General features: G+C 52.1%; 2 protein-coding genes across 2 annotated transcripts in view; one reads left to right on the top strand and one right to left on the bottom strand.

The window, feature by feature from the left end:
• PMM2 (phosphomannomutase 2) overlaps positions 1-11,521 on the bottom strand; it is a 24,318-nt gene extending 12,797 nt beyond the window's left edge. Inside the window, exons 1-4 of the mRNA XM_007939614.2 lie at positions 11,456-11,521; positions 6,352-6,463; positions 4,139-4,215; positions 3,058-3,149 (exon numbers count right to left, since the gene is read on the bottom strand). Of these exons, the coding sequence (XP_007937805.1) occupies positions 3,058-3,149; positions 4,139-4,215; positions 6,352-6,463; positions 11,456-11,521 (347 nt within the window). The remainder of the gene's footprint in view (positions 1-3,057; positions 3,150-4,138; positions 4,216-6,351; positions 6,464-11,455) is intronic.
• Positions 11,522-11,709: 188 nt separating this feature from the next.
• Positions 11,710-13,583, top strand: TMEM186 (transmembrane protein 186). The gene is made up of 2 exons (XM_007939724.1): positions 11,710-11,772; positions 12,948-13,583. The coding sequence occupies exons 1-2, from the start codon at positions 11,710-11,712 to the stop codon at positions 13,581-13,583; spliced, it is 699 nt and encodes a 232-aa protein (XP_007937915.1).
• Positions 13,584-15,577: the final 1,994 nt, after the last annotated feature.

Raw genomic sequence — 15,577 nt, 5'->3', positions numbered from 1 at the left:
GGCACACCACGTGCTACTTCTGCTGGCGCGGCTCTAGAACGTGGAGAGCCAACGAAGAGCCACGGGAACGGTTTCGCGGTCCACAGGTGCGCTCAGCGGTTCCCTGGGGAGTCTGAAAACCCACGTCTCAGAGCCCTGCGGAGCCAGCGGGTGCAGAGAGACACTGACGGACCAGTCGGGCCACACGGAGAGAGCTGCTGAGAATCATGTGGTAAGCCTCAGCCACAGAGGCAGAAACACAACTGACCCCACGGCAGACTGCACAGAGCCCGCGCTGACAGCCGGCAAGGAGCACAGCCTCACCCCTCCTGGGTGACTGCCAGTGAAGATGTTAACAAGAAAAAAAACCCAAACACTTTCTCTCCACCACGTTTCCAGTTTGAGTCTCAAAATAGTTTCAGAATTTCTAAGGCTAGGTTTCCATTCTGACAAGTGGAATTTTAGTAGTTTGTGCAAAATACGCATTGTAAAGCGTGTTCAGGGGACCATGGCTTAGCAGTAGATCCCTGCCCTCCGTGAAGGAGACCTGGGTTCGACTCCCGGCCAGTGCACGTCAGGCACGGCCACCACGCGTCCGCCCAGAGGCTGGGTATTGCTAGGACGCTGAAAGGGTTTCAGTGGAGCTTCCAAAAGAGGGACTAAAAGAAAGGCCCGGCCATCTACGTCTGAAAACCAGCCAGTGAGGACCCTGAGATGACAGGGGTCCCACGCGCAACAAATCACGGGGCTGGTGCAAGACCAGGCAGCGTTTCATCCCACTGCGCATGGGGGCCCACGAAGTCAGGGACCGACTTGACGGCAGCTGACAAGTGTTGCTAGCTCTAAGTGGCAACATCTCCCTTCTCCCTCTGGGACCTCAGTCACACAGCCCCGGCCTCCAGCCACCAGCCACCAGCCACCAGCCACTCCCAGTACGAGACTGAGGGGGCCACCACGTGGGGAGCTGAGGACCCACTTCCTGACGGCCAGCTTCTTCATCCACAGAAAGGGGCTGGTGGCACTGGCTCTGATTACTGTCAGAGGGTTTTGTGAAAATTATGATGTACAAGTACTTTATAAACTGGGCAGCAATGCACACTTGTCAGGTAAGGTAAATACGGCCAAGTCTCAACCCTGGGGCTCTTTGCCCCTCTGGGCTCCACCTGGAGAGCAGGGGGCACGTGCTACACCAACGTGTGAGCAATGCGGCCACTCGGGGAGAAGTCCCCATCTGGGCTATCCTGGGGCCGGCACAGCCTTGTTCATCCTTCCACACTCCAGAGCAAGGGGGACTGGGGAGTGCTCCTGCAGGACCCAGGGCTGGGGTCCTATAAGTTACCCCAAGCCAAGGACATGTGACCACTCTGATCCCCAAGGCAGGGAGGCAAGCTGACGCACTGGAGCGGCCTTCTCAGAAACAAGGATGAAGCATTTTACAAACATTCCCTTCCTCCCTGGAGATGGGGTTGTCTAACTTACTGCAGCTGGTGAGCAGCCTTCTAAGGTACAACTACTGGTCTCTCCCCTCTGGAGGCAAAGAAGAGTGGAGAACAGCAAAGGCGCGTGGAATAAAGATGGCAAAGGACTAGTGGACCCCGCGAACCTCAGCTCCTCGATCCCGAGACCAGAAGAACATGACGGGGCCCGGCTACCACTACCAACCACTCTGAAAGGGATCACAATAGGAGGTCCTGGACAGAGAGAGAGAGAAACGTGGAACAAAACTCAAAAGCATAAAAAAGGCCAGGCTTGCTGGTCTAATGAGAGACTGACGGAAGCCCTGAGATTGGGGCCCTCAGTCACCCTTGAAACCCAGAACTGAACTTACCCCTGGGGCTCAACTTTCAGGCAACAGCAGTAAGGTGACCAGTAACACCAGGGAGGAACGCTCTCCTTAGAACAATCAACCACATCAGGTCCAAAGGGCAGCACTCGCCCAGGGATAACACCCAGAGGCAGGAAGGGGGAGGAAAGAAGGGTGAAGGGAAACGGTAACCACAGGGAAAGTGGGGGGAGAGCTGTTACATTGGGGGGTCCAACGGATGCACGAAACATGCACAAATTGTTGAATGGGAAACCAATTTGCTCTATAAACTTTTACCCAAATCACAACAGAAAGGTTAAAATAAAAATCTGACTTCATGTGCCTGACCTACGCGGGGCACACAGCCAGTGTGGATGCAAAATGTGGGGAGATACCGATCAAGTGGGTCTCATGCTGCCCCCCAGTGCACTGGGTACCCCCACCTTTGTGCAATCTCGGCTCTGTTCGGCTGCCCCCTTCGTGGCACGCGTGGAGGGGAAGGGACACACAACGAACTCTCTTGAGGGTGGGATTAGCCCGATTCCTTTTCCGAATCCTCCTTCACAATTTAGCCCCAAATAACGACTTGACCGGGTTATATGTGCACTGTATCTCTTTGTCATGAGGAATTTCTAATTTCTAACACATACAAAAGTAAACAGATGAGGACATGAACCACTGTTAGGAACTGAACTGGGTCCCCTAAACAGGTGCTGAGTCCTGATCCCCCCTGGATGGGACCCTGTTTGGGAGCAGGGCTTTCTCTGTTATGTGAAGGAGGCCCTGTCAGTGCAGGGTGTGGCCTAAAGGGCTGGGTTATAAAGAGCCAATGAGCTGTGATGATGTGAGCCTGAGCCTACTGGGGAAGACAGCTGCCCCAAGGGTCCGTCCCTCTCAGACGAGGGGCCACCTGAGGACCTTGATTTGGACTTTTAGTCTCAGCTGTGAGGGATTTCTCTAAAGCTGCCCACTGTGGGATCTGTGTCACAGCATGCTAGGTGACTCAGATGACTCCTACTCCCCAGCTGCAGCAATGCCCACCCTGGTCCCTGGTCCCTTCACATGGGAAGCTCCCTGCACGCTGACGGAGAGGTTGGTGGTTCAAGTCCGCCCAGAGGCACCTTGGAGGGTTTTCAAGGGCTGCGTGAACCTCCAGCATGTGGCCCGCCATCACCAGTATCCTCACTCTTACACAGTTGGTTTGACAGGCTGTTTCCAGTTATTCCTTGCTACGTGCTGGGCTTTGGAGTCCAGTCAGTACCAGCTGCACCCACCTCTTCTTGGGGAGCTTAATGCTTGCGATGTAGCTCAGGCAGTAGTTGATGACGTCCTGGATCAGGGCCTCACCCAGGTGGCCTTGAATGCTCTAGATGAAGAAAACACTGCGGTTACTGACGCAGCAGCGGGCACTTCCAGAACTGCTTTCCAGCAGAGCCTGAGAGGAGCCGCGGTCACGAGGCTGGCGGAGCAGGCAGACACCGTTTTCTGTCCTCTTTCCCTTTTTCTCTGGCTGAAAACACAGAGCAAACTGGAAAGGCTTCAGTCAAAAGCATTTTCTGCTTCATTACTCTCTGGGCTTTTGTAACCATGACCTTTCAAATGCTTCACTGAAACCCCGTGGGTTTATCTCTACTGCTTTGATTCAATTAAAACATCTACAGATGTTAAAAGAAAACGTATTCACTCCACTTCGGCTTCCTCTTACATCTGGATAGAATGGTTTAACTTATTACTAATAAAAGCTACACAACTCAAGCCAAAGGAAAAACCCACTGCCGCCAATTCCGACCCCAGCGACCCTATTGGTATCGCTATGTAGCATCTGCTACAAACGCTTCCGGCAGGTGATGGCAGAGGCTGGAAAAGGACAGCGATGGTCGTACAACGTGATGAACATAACGCACTGGATTGTACACGAAAATCACGTCGGGGTGGCAAATGTTTTCTTATACGTATTTTCACAACTGAAAAAAACAAATGCTTACAGCAAGACAGCCTATCCTATCCCATTCTATCATAAATAGAGATCTTAAATACAAAGTATAAAAATCTATCTATCATCTTGTGAAAATCAAGGACAGATTTATATATGGAAGGAAAATTCTTTGTTGGTTAGCAGGGATGGGAGGAGACAGAAAATTGCTAGATAGGTTGAAAAAAGAAAACAAAAAACCACCACCACCAGCTACCAATTTGGAATAGGTGACAGCCCCATGATTCACAATTCGGTGTGTAAGAGACAATAGTGTGAGTGTTTCATTCAACCCTGTTCCTTAGCTCCCCAGAGGCAGTCCACATTAAATATCGCTTAAGAAAAGATTTAGGAAACAGTACTTTGGACCCTCGACAACCTACCTGTTTACACAAGAGTTTCCCATCTTTGTATGCTACCAAGCCATTCTCTGGAAACACATAATCATATTTCTCAACCACTACAACCAAAACAAAAGGAGACTTTAGGATACGATCATCGAAACCCACGGTTCTGCTTCTTGGAGGACACACCATCAACAAGACTGCTCACGTCAAGTAAGGGCTGTGAAAGAGGATCTTACAGGGAGACCGTGGAAAACAGGCACCTTTGATGACAATGGAAAGGAAGATTCGGGAGGCAACGGAGCCTCAGTGATGGGTTATTTGCTGTCTCTGCCTTCAGCCAAGGGGCTCTGGTGGCACAGTGGTTAAAGCAGTCAGCTGCTAACCAAAAGGATGGCAGCTGGAACCCACCAGCCGCTCTGTGGGAGAAAGACTTACAGCCTTGGAAAGAAACCCTGTGGGGCAGTTCCATACCGTCCTAAAGGCTGTTGTGAGCTGAAACCACCTCTATGGCAGTGGGTTTGGGTTTTGGTTTTTGCCTTCAGCCTCCCTGCCTATAAACGCAGATGCTGGTGGCGAGGGCTGCCAGGCCTGGCTGGGAATCGGCATCCGTCAGGGTGTGGGCCTGGTCCAGCTCTGCCCTCAGGGACTCCAAATCAGAATCTCCAGGGGCCCTGCTGACAATCAGCGGCTGTTTGAAAGCTCTAGAAGGTTCTCTTATCAGGCAGATTGGGACACCAGCCACAGAAACTCTTTAACGAGGGATTCCCAAACTTCAGGTACTTGGAGAAATGCAGGTTCCCGGGCCCTGGGTCCCTAGACTGCAGCCCTGGGTGCTGGATGGGGCTGCCTGGCAGAGGGTGGTGTAGGTGGGGACTCACCCTCCTTCTAGCCGGAAAGCTCTCGGTGCTACTGCTGCGCTCTCTAGGCTGCGTACACGGCCCTACTGCAACACTTCTCTGAGCAGGGAGCTGACCCCACCACTGCCAGGCAGTCCGGCCTGGCTCTGGGACTTCCAAGGCAGAATGTGGTCCACTCCATCTCCAGGCAGAGCACCCAAAGGAAACTGAGGACATGTCACCGTCTCAGCCACTATGATCAGAGCGTATGCGGACGTGGATGCTAAAATCGTACACCTGGAACAGCAGTTCCCAGTTGGTGGCAGCTCTGTCAGCTGGGGGACATGTGCCAAGATCCTCAGATGTTCCTGGAGGGGCAGAAGGATGCTGGCATCTTGTGGGTAGAGGCCAGGGATGCGGCTGGACCTTTTCCAGTGCACAGAGCAGCCTCCACGACCGAGAGCTAACCGGTCCAGATGTCCAGTGCTGAGGCTGAGAAACCCTAGGATCACGGGAGTTCAAGGAAGGGCCGACCCATCATTTCTCCACTCCTGCTTCTTACAGGCCAGGCCCCTGGATGCAGTGGGGCTACAGAGCTGAATAAGCCACAGGCCTGGGTAAGATGTCCGTATAACCAGAGTTGCCAATAAACGTTGAGGCGACAAGAGCAGAGTGCACACCAGATCACAGGGGGCACCTGCCAAGATACAGACGTCCAGGACCTGAAGACCCAAACCCAAACCCACTGCCACGGAGTCAATTTGACTCAGAGCGACCTTGCAGGACCGACTGCAACTGTCCCATAGGGCTTCCCAGGCTGTAATCTCTGTGGAAGCAGGTGGCCTCATCTTTATTCTGCAGAACACCTAGTGGATTTGAACTGCCCTTTTGGTTAACAGCTGAATGCTTTAACCTTAGTGCCATTACAGCTCCTTTCTGAAGACCAGCAGAGTCTATCTCCAGCCAAGAGGCCAGTAAGAACCTATAGCTCCTGGGGTCCTGCACTGGGCACTGGGGTTCAGTAAGCAGGGGAGGAGTGGGGTGGCTCACAATTAGGGAGCTCCTAGAACACTGTGTTATGGCAACATTGGAGGAGGCACCTCAGTGCCCGGGCGGGCAGGCAGGCTGGTCAGGAGACAGGCCGAGCCGAGGCGGGAAGGGCAGAAAGACCGCCACGTGCACAGACAGACACTCGCCTCTCCAGGTGACCCTGTGTACTTGCTCCTTCAGCCTCTCCAGACATTTACTCATCAGACTCAAAGCAGAGGGGAAATAAAGGCAGAGAAAACAGTTCCCCCAAGAAGGAAGCAGGAAGTCTGCCTGTGGGGTGTGGGCTCGGGGCTGCCTATGACACTTAGCAACTCCTGAGAAGTTAATCTTCCACGAAAGTGTAATCAGCTGTGGAGAGCTTACCATCCCGGCCCAGCTGCTCCTGCACTTTTCCGAAGTCTGACCCGCCTACCACTCCAACTCTGATCTTCTGCCTCAGTGCCAGCAGAAAGTCCTCCATGTCCTTGGTAATTTTCTACATTTTAAGAAAGAAAACACAAGGTCAGGTTGCCAGGGCTAATGCAACCCTTCTCTTTCAGATCCGACGTTTGAGCTCTCAATGTGTTAGTTCTAACTCTGGGACGGAGTCCCTGGGGGTAGAAATGATTAAGTGCTCGACTACGAGCCGGGAGGTTGGCAGTTGGAGTCCACCCAGAGGTACCTGGGAAGCGAGACCTGGCAAACTGCTCCTGAGAGACCCAAAGCAGTTCTCCTCGGCACATGGGACTGTCGGGAGGCAGCGTCAGCTCCACGGTAACGACCACCACCTTCAGGACCGTAAATCTTTACCAGACTAAACTTGCTAGCAAACTTGAAACACACGAGTTACACGTTAACAGCTGCTGCATCGTTTCGGCGATCTTTCCATGCATTTACACCCCTGTCCACAGGCACGTATGCAAATATGTATATATTTTCATTTTTTAAGACATCAGCATTATTCTAGTATACTCCCCCAAAATGTAAAAGGACAACTGGAGCTTTTAGTCTCTCATAAAAGCAGCTTTCATCTCTGAGATATGATTTCAAGGTTACTCGCATCCTGGTTAAGTTCAGAGTGTGCCAGTTCCAAAGAGATTAGGAACTGAGATGAACAGACATACCCAGGAAGACAGAAGGGCTTCCAGAAAACCTCAAGTCCTTTACTGTCAGTGATCTGCACTGTGTACGTGCGTGGAACAGCCTTACAGGTAAAGCTACCAGAAATTAAGACCTCAAACACTCCACCCCATCTCAGAACACAACCATCTGAAGTCCAAGCTTTTCTTTGCCTTTTTTGTCAGTGTGATACAGGCACACGAGTGAGAAGATGCTTAGGACGGTGGTTTCCCTACACTTCCCTCACGGGGCACTCCGACCCAGCAGGCGACTTTGAGGGCTGCACTGTGGCTCTGCGCCCGTCAAGGTGATGTTGACCCGGAGCACCCCACGTGCCAGAGCGGAAGTGGCCCAGAGACTCTGCTCGGCTCTCACTGCTCCAGGAGCAGGCTGCCTGGGCTTTCTGCCGTGGAGCCCCTGAAGGGGTTCAAACAGCCACCCTCGCAGTCAGCAGCCAGGCACGTAACGGCTGCACCATCAGTCTCCATGAGTCAGGGAGGATCAGGCAGGTAAGTTCCAGAGTTTCCCAAGTGGCTTACTCAGACCTGACGTAAGAACGGGAGGAAGTGGGAGACTGTTTCGATTGCAAAATATTACAAATGCGCTATCACCCCCCAAAAAAACCTGATGAAACCTAATACTTCCGTCTTTACACAGAAAGAAGCCTAAGGGTACGATCTGTGATACTGTCACCCTTGCACCCACTGACGAGCATCATGGTATTGTGGTCAGCCACCATGACATGGTCTTAGACGTAACAGGGTTGTTAAAGGCACCTTTTCTGTTCCAAAATCAGAAAACCAACCCATGCTCTTGATTCCAACTCACAGTGCCCCTATAGGGCAGAGTGGAAGGCTGTCAGTCTCTAGGGAAGCAGACGGCCCTGTCTCCTGTGGAGTGGCTGGTGGATTTGAACTGCTGGACTTTCAGATAGCAGCTGAGTACGTGACCAACGCATCACCTGGGATCCTTAGCAAATGTTCTGACAGGAAATAAGACCCAGCTGCTGTGACCACAGCAGAGCATCTAAATGACCCCAGGAGAACTTTCAGGGAAAACTTTCAGGTAACTTTCCCTGTTACCTAGGGAAACAGTGCTGATGTTGCCAGGCAATCCCTGTGCGGAGGATCTCAAAGAATCCTCTAGAACCTCTTAGCCAAAACCAAACACAGAAAACACCCAGAAGCTTGAAATCGAGGTAGAATACAGTAAAAAATTGACCTTCCAAAAGAACCCAATTATAAAGAACTTCTGGGGGATACATGAGGAACCCTTGTGGTGCAGCGGTTAAGCACTTGAGTGCTAACTGAAAGGTCGGTGGTTTGAACCCACCGGCACTCAATGGGAGAAAGATGTGGCAGTCTGGTTCTGTGAAGACTACAGCCTAGGAAACCCTATGGGGTAGTTCTACCCTGGGCTATAGGGTTGCTATGAGTCAGAATTAACTTGAGGGCAAGGGGCTTAATGTTTTTCTTTTTTTTTTTGTCAGGGGTGGAGTGGGAGGGATACAGGCATACCTCAGAGATACTATGGGTTGGGTCCCAGACCGTTGTAATAAAGCGAGTTATCACGATAAAGCAAGCCATACGGATTTTTTGATTTCCTGGGCATATGAAAGTTATGTCCACACTATACTGTACTCTTGTGCAATAGCACGATGAAAAAGTTTAAAACCGTGAGAATGACCAAAATGTGACAGAGACACACGCTGTTGGAAAAATGGCGCCGAGTGACTTGGCAGATTCCAGGTTGCCACAAAAGTTCAATCAATAAAAACCGCAGTATCCGTGAAGTGCCATAAAGTGAAATGGAATAAAACAAGGTGTGCTTGTAATTGAGGAAATGTGACCTGTGACTAGAGGCAGGCATCTAAAAACAGGGCCAGCAGGCCTGCTTCTGTCAGTAAGCATTGCTGGAATATAGTCAGCCCTGGAATGATGGGTTGTGACCGAGATCACACGGTCTGTAGTCTCAAATATTCACTTTCTGGCCATTTACAGAAAAGCAGCTTGCCAAACCCTGGGCGAGGTGCTGAGTAACATTCGGGGCTGGTGATGGCTTTCTGACGTGTGATGATACCGTGGTTACGAAGGGAGATGTCCTTGTTCTCGAGAGGCATGCTAGAGGATTGACAGGTGAAGCCCTACGATGACAGCAGCTTAGGAAGCGGCTCAGCCAGACAGGAGACAAGGTTAATGTAAGGCCACGGTAAGGAGAAGAGGACGCACAAAAGTGAGGTTAAAGAGAAGTTTTTATTCTGCGCTTCCGGGCGAGGTTTACGGGTCCCCGAGAGGGGCCCGGGTGAGGTTCACGGGTCCCTGAGAGGGGCCCAAGAAGTCGCGCCACCTGGCTGGGGAGGGTAGGGTTTATAGTCTTGTAGAGGACTTAAGTGGGGACACTAAGGAAATGGCGGGGTCCAATTAGCTGTTGGCATGGGTCTGCATCTAATTAGCAGGAGGGGGCTTCACAGGAGGAAGTTTATCATCACGTGGGACTTTCCCACCTGGGCAGGTTCTGTCACTTTGGTTGTCTTATCAGGCTGTCTCACCTGGAGGAAGCTGCCAACTGACATATCGGGGGCTTGGGTTTACTTCCGCCTAACAGTTAATATAACAAAACACCAACCGTCGGGGAATCAACGTGGTAGAGAGATGGCCGTTGTGTACCGCTCTTTCAAGGATTACGTAATTTGAAATTTTTCCTACTGGAAAGTTGGAAAAACAATTCACCCAGGTTTATGTCTCCCTTCTTCTTGCCAGGTGATCGGTATAAGCACCACCTGTCTTTACACACGGAATGGCACTTCTCAGGGAAGCACTCAGGCCCCCAAAATTCTACTAAAGTAGTGACACGTGCAAAGCCCTGGGGTCCACTCAAGTTAGTCATCCCTTATTTTAGCAACTGCAAATGAAGTTCTTCTGTTTCTGTTTTATGGTTTTATCAGTGTTTGTAAATGCATATCATGAGGAAGAAAAAGGTTATATATATAATGACTAAATGAATAGCTCTTTTGCAAAACCATTTGTGTTTTTTACCTAGAGCACCCAACCCAGAAACAATTCTACTTTATATTAGAGATTTTATTTTAGTTTTTATGTTCACTACAAAGTATATCAAGTTTCAAACGTTTGAGGGAATACATTTTAGGTCATCTGGTTTCTTTGCTATTTTGTACTTTAAGCTTCAAAAAAAGAAAAAAAAAAACCCGAAACTCTCTGCCATCGAGTTGATTCCGACTCATAGTGACCCCCCTTGGGTTTCTGAGGCAGTACATTTGTACAGAAGTAGACCGCCAGTCTTCCTTCTGCAGAGTGGCTGGTGGGTTTGAACCGCCAACCTTTTGGTTGGCAGTCAAATGCCTTAGGGACCACTTTAGGCTTAGTTGTCCTAATATTTTCTGGAAATCCAAAGCACTTTCCAGAACGGCGTATCTAGAAACCGAAACGGCTCCTGCCCGAGCACAGTGGCAGGAAACGGCAAAAGTGGCCCTGACCAGGTTTGCTTCACCTGGTCTCTGTTTCCTTATGTGAAAAACGGGAGTAACAATACCCTTCCTGGGGTGGAAGAGGGAGGAAGGAAGGGTCCGGTGATCTAGTGTACATCTTGGGGATGTAAACTCTAGGCCAGGGGTCCACCAACTACAGTCCACCTGCCCAACTAGGCAGGGGCTTCTGCAGAACTGAGCGGCAGTTCCTACAGGTCACAGGGTCTGCCCTTTACAAAAGCAGGAGCTATCGATCCCAAACGACTACGGGCTTTACAACCTACAAGCGGGTGATCGCTGGATCTCAGAGCCGGAGAGGGCCCTTGGAAACTTGCTTCTCACTCCCGGGTTTTGCCCCGACAGGTACGTTAAGATCAGCTTCCTCCCAAACACCACCTGGAATAGGTAATGCCTCCATTTAAAGGGGCAGTTGCTGAGGTTCAGGGACTTGCTCAAGTTCACACAGCTGTCAAAAAGAGAATCAGGTCTGTTTAACCCAGAAGCCTACGTTCTTAAGAATATGGCACAGCTCCTGTGCGACAGCAGAACACGTTGTTTGTAAGGGGGTCTGGACCGGGGTTCAAATCCAGGTCCACCAGTCCCCGGGGCCGGCGGTTCAAGTCCCGAACTGCATGCTACAACCTAGTGCAAGTCTGCTCCCCTCGAGGGTTTTTCGGCCCCGTCCCATCTCTTCCAGTACCCCGAGCTCTCAAAGAGTTCGTGAGGCCTTTCTTTGCATCCCCCCAGAGGCAGGTAGGCAGTCATGAGCCGACCATCGGTGGTCCTCAGCGGTCCCCTGGCGCCCACCTGGGGCGGTCGTTAGTCCAACTGGGACGCATCGGGGATCCGTCACCGGCTGCTGCCGGCCCGCTAGGTACCGCTTACCTGCCGCGGGGCCGTCAGAGTCCCGTCCACGTCGAAAAGGCACAGCCCTGAGCCGGAGGCCGCCATGTCCTCAGTTAACGAACGCGTTGGCACCCGGAACTCAGCCGGAACTTCCGGGTTTTGCACCTGCGCCGCAGGGCACGCCGGGAGGAGGACAGTAGGTTCCCACAATGCCTGGGACTAGCGTCAGCTACCGGCTCTAAACCACAACTCCCAGAATGCAAACCGCTCCTACACATGCTCGTAGTACGAGCATGCGTTCTTGGACGTTCCGGAGGCAGGTGGGATCCACTTCCGGCAGCGGGCTGTGGGGCATGGTAAGAAGGCGAGGGGTGAGAATTGAGGGAGGTGACATGCCTTGGGGGTCGGTGACAGGGCTTGGGGCAGGCTTGGAGGGCCGCCTGGGTGTCTGAGTCTAAGAACCCACGGGAAGAAGCTTTGGCGTGGGTTACACTTTACTACTCCGTGTCCTGAAGTCACGTGGACCAGTGAATCGTATAGCTGAAACTCACTGAGCGTTCGCCGTGCAACGAACACTGTTGAGGGCTTTAAAGCCACATTCTCATTCAGAATGCTCCGATTCCCCATTTTGAAAGATGAAACTGAGGCTCAGAGAGGCTGAGTAACTTGCTCAAGGATACACAGCTAGTGATGACCACTGGGGCCGGGATTGGAACCCACATCTGGCTGCAAAGCCCAGAGCTCTGGACGCTGAATAAGGTGGTAGAACTGTGCACCAATAAAAGCTTTGTGCCAAGTGCGGGACCTCCCTCTTCCTCTGCCGTTTCCCCTCCCCCGCACTGGGCAGAGAGAAAACAGCGTTCCCTCCAGCACCCAGGCCGACTCAAACCTGACGGGAGAGGAAAGTTCCAGCTGGTGGATCGACTGCTCTAGTCCCCAGTAGGACACTGACTCGTAGTTTCCTTCTGGGGGAAATGTTCGCAGTCTTGTGGATCCAGTGCCCAGCCCAGAATTGGCCCTTACTGGGTATTTGTTCTAACCAAAAGTTTGGGGATTTGAACCCACCAGCTGCCCTGTGGGAGAAGGATAAGGCTTCTATGAAGATGTACAGCCTTGGAAACCCTATGGGGCAGTTTTACTCTGTTCTAAAGGGTTGCCTTAAGGGTCAGAATTGACTTGATGGCAGTGCTTTGATTCGGTTTTGGGTATTTGTTGAATGAATGAAATCTGGACCTTTATTTTTTATACCTACTTGGCCCAGTTAAAGGGTCAGACTGCACCCCACTCATACTCACTGTGTGTCCTTAGGTAAATTTCCCACCCTCTCTGGGCTTAATATCCTCAGTGGTAAAGTGGAAATAATGGTACCTTCCTCATATTGTCACGAAGGCCTGGCTTCACCTTTCTCCCATCTCTGGTGGTACTGGCGACCTCCCAGAACTGTTGGGAGCCTCTGTGGGACCTGCTTTGTAAATGAGTGATGACTGTGGTTGAGTGCCATGAGAGAAATAATGTCTTGTCTCCCTTCCAGGCTGCCCTTCTCCGAGCTGTGCCTCGGTGGCAGGGCCCGGCCACCTGGGGGAGGCCACTCCATGGGCTGTGGTGCTGCAATGAGCTGCGTCCCAGGAGGTGTGTGGGAAGCAGGCCGCCCACCTCGAAGGAGCCTCCAGCAGGCACAGAGACTGAGAAGTTCCATATGGTGTACCGGTTTGACGCCATCAGGGCCTTTGGGTACCTGTCTCGGCTGAAGGTGGCGCAGACGGCTATGACGGTGGTGGCCCTGCCGCCGGGCTTCTACTGGTACTCCCAGGGTCTCATGAGCCTGGACTCCCTGTGCCTCGTGGGCGGGATAGCTGGCTTCGCCCTGGCCATGCTGTGCTGGATGAGCCATTTCTTCCGGAAGCTGGTGGGCATCCTATACGTGAATGAGGCGGGCACCCTGCTGCGGGTGGCCCACCTTACCTTCTGGGGCTGGCGGCAGGATACCTACTGCCCTGTGGCCGATGTGATCCCCTTCACGGAAACCAGGGACCGGCCCCAGGAGGTGTTCATCCGTATCCAGCAGTACAGCGGGAAACAGACCTTCTATCTCACTCTGCGCTACGGACGAATCCTGGACAGAGAACGTTTCACGCAGCTGTTTGGGACACTGGACACGCCCAAGTGATCTCCTGGGAGCTGGCCTCCAGGTTGCCCTGGGCCGCTTGCATCTCTGACAGGAAGGCTGAGTGTCAGGTGTGGCTGAGAAGAGGAACAGGCAGCGGAGGCTTTGGCGGGGCTCCTGGGAACTCCGTGGCGACCTCACGTGTGGCCTAGGACTGTGCTCCACAGGGTTTTCAAGGCTGTGACCTTTAGGCACCACGTCACCAGGTCACCAGGCCTTATGATCACCAGTGCATCAACATGGAATCCACAGCAGCTGACCGCAGCAGTCACCTGGGACTGCTCAAGGGATGGAGAAATTCACGAGGCAAAAGCTAGTAGCCAGGTTTAGTTAAAAGGCCCTGTGTGCAGATTCTCACTCCACTTGGGTGTGACATTCAGTCAAATAATGGTCAGAAGTTCCTTGTAAGAGCCAGTTCTTGGAGGATGCAGTCTCCCATTCATGCAAGCAGTACACTGCTGTGGCCCAGGAGCACAGGGTCTGATGGCTTGGGTCCTGTGAGCTATTGAACCTGTCTGAATGCCAGTGTTCACAGAGTTGTGCCTGTCTCGTGAGATGGGCGGGAGAAGACACAGTGTCAGGGCTTTGCAGACTCAACAGCTCTAAGCACATGTTAAGCATTAGGTCAGAGGTTAGGGTTCTGGGAAAGGTTTCCAGGTGACAGGGGGTTTCCTGAGCCCTGTCTTGTGCCCACTTGTCTGCCCGGCAGTGGAAGGGACTGGCCTGAAGTGTGGGAGAGGACCCTGTCATCCCACTAGGCTGGTAACAGCACACTCACTGGGTGGGGGGACATCCAGCAGACACAGCAGTCTTGTAGGATATTTTGTTCATCACCCAGAGGTCGGGGGCTCCCACATTCTAAAGGTTCTGGAGCATAATAAAGTCTGATGAACGATATGCTAATATACTGGTACGTTACTTTATAAACCAAAGCCAGTCATAAAGCAGTAGCTAGTTGCCGACTCTCATCGTGGCGACCTCAAGCCTCAGAGCAGAGCTGTGCTTTGCAGGGTCTGCAGTAGCTGATTTTCGGAAGTCGATGGCCAGGCCTTTCTTCCTGGGCATCCATGAGTGGCGCTGAGCCTCTGGCCCTTCAGGTAGCTGCCGAGTGCGTTCACCGTGTGCATCCGCCAAAGCTTCCGTTAGACAAACAGAACCGCAGGTGTTGACAGTGTAGTGCGAGGAGGGCGGGGAGATTTGGGGGGGACTAGCAGGAGGTGTGTGATGGGGAGGGGATATCTAGGCAGAGACTTGAGTGTGGTAGGAGGCAGATGAGTGCGAATCAGGCCCAAGGACAAGGGGGCGTGAGGTTCTAGGCTGGGGACGAGTGGGGAGCATTCACTAAGGAGAAGAGGCCTCTGGTGCAAGTGTAGGATGAGGGGGAGGGGGGCCAGGAAGGAGGCTGCCTTAACCTGGGCTGGGACTCTGCGGGGGGGGTCAGGAACGGGTGAGCAGGGAGGGAGTTGGAGGTTTTTTAAGAACGAAGACTATTACATTTCTTTTCCTTTTTTCTTTCCCTACCAGAAATTTATTCTTGTCTTAAACTCTTTGAAATGTGTTTTTTTCCTTTGCCTTTTTATTTACTTCAGTTAAAGATGTGCATGAGAAAAATAAGCTTCGTTGGTTTGTCTCAGTTGTTAAATTCCCATCAGATGTTAATTCCTGTCAACGGAAGAAAGCTGTGCTGGGGGTGGGGGTGTCTGAGACACCGGTACCTGACATCTGTCACATTTGCCTGCACTCCCGCAGGGAGAGTTTTCCAAGATGGAGGGGCTGTGTACTTAGTGGCCTTTATACGTTCCTTGCAGTTGTTAAGTGCTCAGCTGCTAACTAAAAGGTCAGAGGTTTGAACCAACCAGCAGCTCCACAGGAGAAAGATGAGTGACAGTCCGCTTCTGTGAACATTGACAGCCTTGGAAACCCTGTGGGCAGTTCCACTCTGTCCTCTAGGGGCGCTGTGGGTCAGAATGGACTCCAGGCAGTGGGTGTGGTTTGGG

Source organism: Orycteropus afer, unplaced genomic scaffold, assembly GCF_000298275.1.
Source record: "Orycteropus afer afer isolate SDZICR_OR568_19922 unplaced genomic scaffold, OryAfe1.0 scaffold00061, whole genome shotgun sequence".
NCBI lineage: Eukaryota > Metazoa > Chordata > Mammalia > Tubulidentata > Orycteropodidae > Orycteropus > Orycteropus afer.
The sequence above is the reverse complement of the archived record's forward strand: the minus strand, read 5'-3'. Positions and strand labels throughout refer to the sequence as shown.

Bases quoted from the DNA above. Each gene is read 5' to 3' on its own strand.
- TMEM186 (XM_007939724.1), top strand. From the start codon at position 11,710: ATGCGTTCTTGGACGTTCCGGAGGCAGGTGGGATCCACTTCCGGCAGC. The intron at 11,773-12,947 runs GTAAGAAGGCGA...TCTCCCTTCCAG, and splicing joins GCAGCGGGCTGTGGGGCATG to GCTGCCCTTCTCCGAGCTGT.